A 5,276-nucleotide genomic window follows, 5' to 3' on the forward strand; every position below is an offset into this window, starting at 1 on the left:
TACCAAAGACAACAATTGACCAAGGTGGACGGAGTATTTATTTTGCACCATAATTACACTTGCTCTTAACTCTATATAAACCACCGTGGTTCACGTTTACTTCCATGCATTTCCTCAAAACAATCCTCCATACACATTAATCTCAATCGTAAGAAGACACACAGTAATAAACTCATAAGTTTCTCCTAACGTCCCACAAATGGCCAACAAACTAATGAATAACCTTGAAACCAATATGATGATAACCCAAAAAAAGTCGGAAATGAGGGCATTTGTAACGTTTTTAGCAGGAAATGGTGACTACGTTAAGGGAGTTGTAGGGCTTGCCAAAGGTCTAAGAAAGTCGAAAAGCCGATATCCGTTGGTGGTTGCCGTTCTACCAGATGTCCCAGAGGAGCACCGCCGTATATTGATGGCTCAAGGCTGTATAGTTAGGGAGATTGAGCCCGTTTATCCCCCTGAAAATCATACTCAATTTGCAATGGCTTATTATGTCATTAACTACTCTAAGCTCCGGATTTGGGAGGTATTTTTTTTTTCTTCAATCAGAATTTTAAAATTCAGTCTAATAATAATTTTATAACAAGTAAATAAATACGTTTTAACTATTAACCTTACTTGTTTACTCATAAACTTAAAAGAGTGACATACCACACAAATTCTCCGGTGCGACCGTCTCACGTGCGACCAGTAAAGAAATGACCACTTTTTAGTCAATAGTAACCGCTTTTGGTTCAATAGTAACCATTTTTTATGGCTAAAAATGACCTATTTAAGCAAAGTGATTACTAAAAAATGACCTATTTCTACAGATAAATTAGAGAAAATATACCACTTCTTAGAGCAACTCCAATGGCAAGCTACGAGACCTCGTAGCTTGCCTTGTCACATCGTTTGTTAAGCAACAAATCTTTTAAGCTACAACGTCCTCCAATGGTAATTACAATAAATCTAGCTTAAAAGGGTCCGCATAACAAATATAGATCATAATAAAATTTATTTTATTGTTTCTTAATTACTAATATATTCCAAGCATGTAGCCTGACAAAGCTACCCCTACTCACAAGCAGAAACGTATTTCGATTACCGTTTAAATATTTACAATAATTACAAGTAAATCCCTAAATGTAAACATTGAAGTTGTCTCTTATACTGTATTATTTACATCTGTGTAACCAAAATAGAGCAAATCTTGAATGATAACATATACTCGTACTCCATTACTCCAAATGTTCCGTCATTTGCATACCTATTCAATTTTTGAGTGTCATTTATCTGTTTATCTTTCTATTTTGAGAAGTCTTTAAATAAGCAAGTTGATTGTCCAATTGTATCTATCTACTTGTTATCAATGCGAGGCCACTCACTATCTACAAACGCAAATTCTCTAAGTGACGGGTACTATTCCGTCACAAGCTTACGACGGGCCAAATGTGACCATTTTATGAGAAAATGTAACCACACATAAAAAGGTAACATTTTTATGTATGGTTACATTTTATCATAAAGTGGTCACATTTGACCCGTCGTAAATTGTGACCGTCACAATAGAGACCTACTGACAAACGCAAATAGTACCCTCCCCATTTTTTGGTCTTCCTGCAAAAACAAAACATAAACAAATAACTCGGGACGGTGGGAGTAACTACTAGCTAGGTGTGAAAATCCTTGGATAAAGACACACTCCCTCTTATATCCTCTATTTTCTTCCCTTTTGATTTTTGTATAAGAAATAAGGAAATTAATTTAGACCACACAAAAACATTACCCAACATGAAAATGAATTTCAACCACACAAATATTTCAGAAAAGGAAATAATAAAAAAAAAAGCTAAATAATCCGTTTTAAGAAATAAGGAATAAAATAGAGGATATGAGGAAATATAGGTGCTGTTTAGCCAAGCTTTATAGGTGCTTTTACAACTGAAAAAAAAAAATTAGGCCAAACACTATAGATTAGATGGGTGTAAAACTACTTTTAAAAAGTTAAAAACTTATAAAAAAAGTCACTAAAAGCATAAGTAGCAAATAACTACTTCTACTTTTCACAATTTCTACTAGATGAGTGGGGATCCTTTGTCCCATTTGGTCCCAACGATGTGTGTGTGTTTCCCAATCACCTTCTAACACATCAACAAATTAATACTCCCTCTTATTCGCTATAATGTTCCCTATTTTCCGAAACGGATTATTCAAGTAAGTGAGACAGATGATCCTTACTGCTACTAGATGGGCAATTGTTTTGGGTTTTTATTGTTTGTACTCTATAATTATAATATTTTTCACTCTATTATTACCTATTTTTTGTTAATCGGCTGCTTGTAATTGTAAGTTCTTTAAGTCATGTGGGCATTGCTTATTGCTATGTACTCCGTATATTGCTTGTGATTTGTCTTATGGTATTTTTTAAATATAAGCTCAATGTTAATTATATAAAAAGGAAAAATAATTTACGGTTTGAGATGAAAAGAGTATGAGACGATCCTTTCAATAATATATAAGACCGTCTTTCAGTGTGAGTCAATCCTTTATATGTAAAAATTGAATTTTTAACTTATAAAAGTAATATCTCATAGTATAAGACTATAAGACGGTCTTATTTTATAATTATTTTTTCTTTGGCTAAGTACGTAGTAATTGTTTTGTAGTTCAAGTACCCACCAATATAAATGCTTAATGCTTTTGTTTATAGTTTGACTAATTGATTATATTTGTAGGTGAGTTTCATCATCTTGCAACATAATAAGTTGATATTGCAGCTTTCTAATCGAGGAGATAACATCAGCTATGAATATCATGATTATGAGTATTACACAGTATAAAATTGCGGTTGTAACTATGACATTACATAATTTTTATTAGAAAAAAATGGGCTTAAAATGAAAAGCTTGACAAGTGTGACGTAAACCCAAATTATATAGTAAATAAAAAAATCAAAAAAGTCGAATAAAAGTAATTAGGCCAAACACATCAAATTTGGAAAAACTATTTTTATAAAAGTTAGGCCAAACAATCACAACTTTTCCAAGAAGTAATTTGTGGAAAAACTCATTTTAAAAAGTAAAACTCTTTTAGATAAACTTGGCCAAACATCACCATAATATTTTACGGCGTCTACTGTAGTTTGATATAGCACATGCTAATTAAGAATTAAATGGCAGTTTGTGGAGTTCAGCAAGATGATATACTTGGATGGAGACATCCAAGTATTTGAAAACATTGACCACCTGTTTGAATTAGCAAATGGATACTTTTATGCGGTGATGGACTGCTTTTGTGAGAAGACATGGAGCCACACAAGTCAATATAAGATAGGGTACTGCCAACAGTGCCCAAATAAAGTCAAATGGAATGAAGATAAATTAGGCCCTAAGCCTGCTCATTATTTCAATGCTGGAATGTTTGTTTATGAGCCTAATTTGTCCACTTGCTATCATCTCCTCAAAATTCTCCAAATTGCTTCTCCCACTCCCTTTGCTGAGCAGGTTTATATATTTTTCCATTTAACTTTCTAACATTCTTTTTCAAGACTGTAAATTTTGCGAATTTATGTTCTACTTTATAAAAATTTGACATTATTTTCGGTACGTGCAGGACTTTTTAAACTCATATTTCAGGGATATATACAAGCCGATTCCAGCGTTGTACAACCTTGTATTAGCGATGTTGTGGCGACACCCTGAAAATGTTGAGCTTACTCATGTCAAAGTAGTCCATTATTGTGCAGCCGTAAGTATAAATAGCATTCTGCATAATCCATTCACTATATTAATTATATAATTGACTCAATATTGCGTAACAACTGTATGTTTCTTAACAACAAAAATCAGGGGTCAAAACCATGGAGGTACACAGGAAAGGAGGAGAACATGGAGAGGAAAGATATAAAAATGTTAGTGAAGAAATGGTGGGAAATTTATGAAGACGAGACATTGGATTATAAGCAGGAGGAAACTCGACTTGAAGTTATCAAAGCAACTTTGTCTAAGTCTGGGGATGCCTACTCTATGCTCGCCCCATCTGCTGCCTAATCTTAATTATGGATTCACCTTTGTTTACAATTTACAACTCTCTAATAATAATGACTATCATCTATGGACTATTACTATATAATATAGTGCTTTTAATTCTTCTATCTTGTACTCCCTCCATTCAACTCCACTTTACATGTTTGTTTTATCACGTTTGCCAACGCGAGTTTTACGCGGTAAATATCTTTAGCTACGTATTTGCAAAAATTATAAAAGTTAGATATTTTTAATGTACTCTTAAAGACGAATCAAATAAGATCCCACATGAATATATTTTAACTTATGTATCAAGAGAAAATTGAAGTTAAATATCCGCAGAAATAGTGTGCGAAAAAGGTAAACCCGCAAAGTGGAGTTGAATGGAGGAGTATTTTTATTGTGCCATGTTCACACGGATCACACCGTCTTTTAATTCTTCAATTTTGTGTAGTATAAACACAAATCTATACTATATATATATATATATATATATATATATATATATATATATATATATATATATATAATTAGGATCACATGAGTCCACCCTATTTTTTGAGTCCTCAGTCCACTTATGTATCACACGCTCAACACAAAAATATCACGATTTTTTTTATGAATAATTTTTTTTTTTTTTGAATAATTTTTTTTTAATTAATAATTTTTTTATGTCTAAACCGTGATATTGTTCCAAGAAAAGAAAGATCACAAGTTATACAAAACAATATCGCACCTTACAATAAACAATATCACTCATTGTCTAAACAATATCACGGGTTATACTATACAATATCACACCACTGAACCTAACTCCGCCTTTCATTCCGCCTTTCACTATCTTCATTCGGCTTTCAAGATCTGTCTAGTTGTTTTACTGACATGTATGTGCATGCGTGCAAGCAAGAAACATAGTCATCTAGACCGAAAGCCGATCAAGAATTGGGCTAGAGAGATCTTGAGAGCCTTAAGTTACCTGCACTATCATAACCCACCAATTATTCATAGAGATCTCAAGTGTGAAAACATTTTACTGAATGGAAATTCAGGAAGGATTAAAATCGGGGATACAACAAGACTGGCTCGGTCAAATACAAAACAAGATCTGAGTTGTGGGGTTCTTTAGTTGGTCCCACATAGCCATCATAGAGCATTAGAGCCTGTGAATAGTTTGCAAAACATACGCAGCCTTTTCATCATCACCATTACCAATATTCATAAAATAAGACTCGATTAGTTCCATCTTGTAACGAGAATCCAAGAATGCGG

The 5,276-nt window shown here is 33.2% G+C and overlaps 1 protein-coding gene across 1 annotated transcript; it reads left to right on the forward strand.

Annotated features, from left to right (window-relative positions):
- The first annotated feature begins 262 nt into the window (after positions 1-262).
- LOC141658745 (galactinol synthase 2-like) lies at positions 263-4,133 on the forward strand. The gene is made up of 4 exons (XM_074465598.1): positions 263-526; positions 3,162-3,485; positions 3,595-3,729; positions 3,831-4,133. Exons 1-4 carry the CDS (start codon positions 263-265, stop codon positions 4,029-4,031), a joined length of 924 nt encoding a protein of 307 aa, XP_074321699.1. The 3' UTR covers positions 4,032-4,133.
- Positions 4,134-5,276: the final 1,143 nt, after the last annotated feature.

Source organism: Silene latifolia, chromosome 6 (assembly GCF_048544455.1).
Source record: "Silene latifolia isolate original U9 population chromosome 6, ASM4854445v1, whole genome shotgun sequence".
Lineage (NCBI taxonomy): Eukaryota > Viridiplantae > Streptophyta > Magnoliopsida > Caryophyllales > Caryophyllaceae > Silene > Silene latifolia.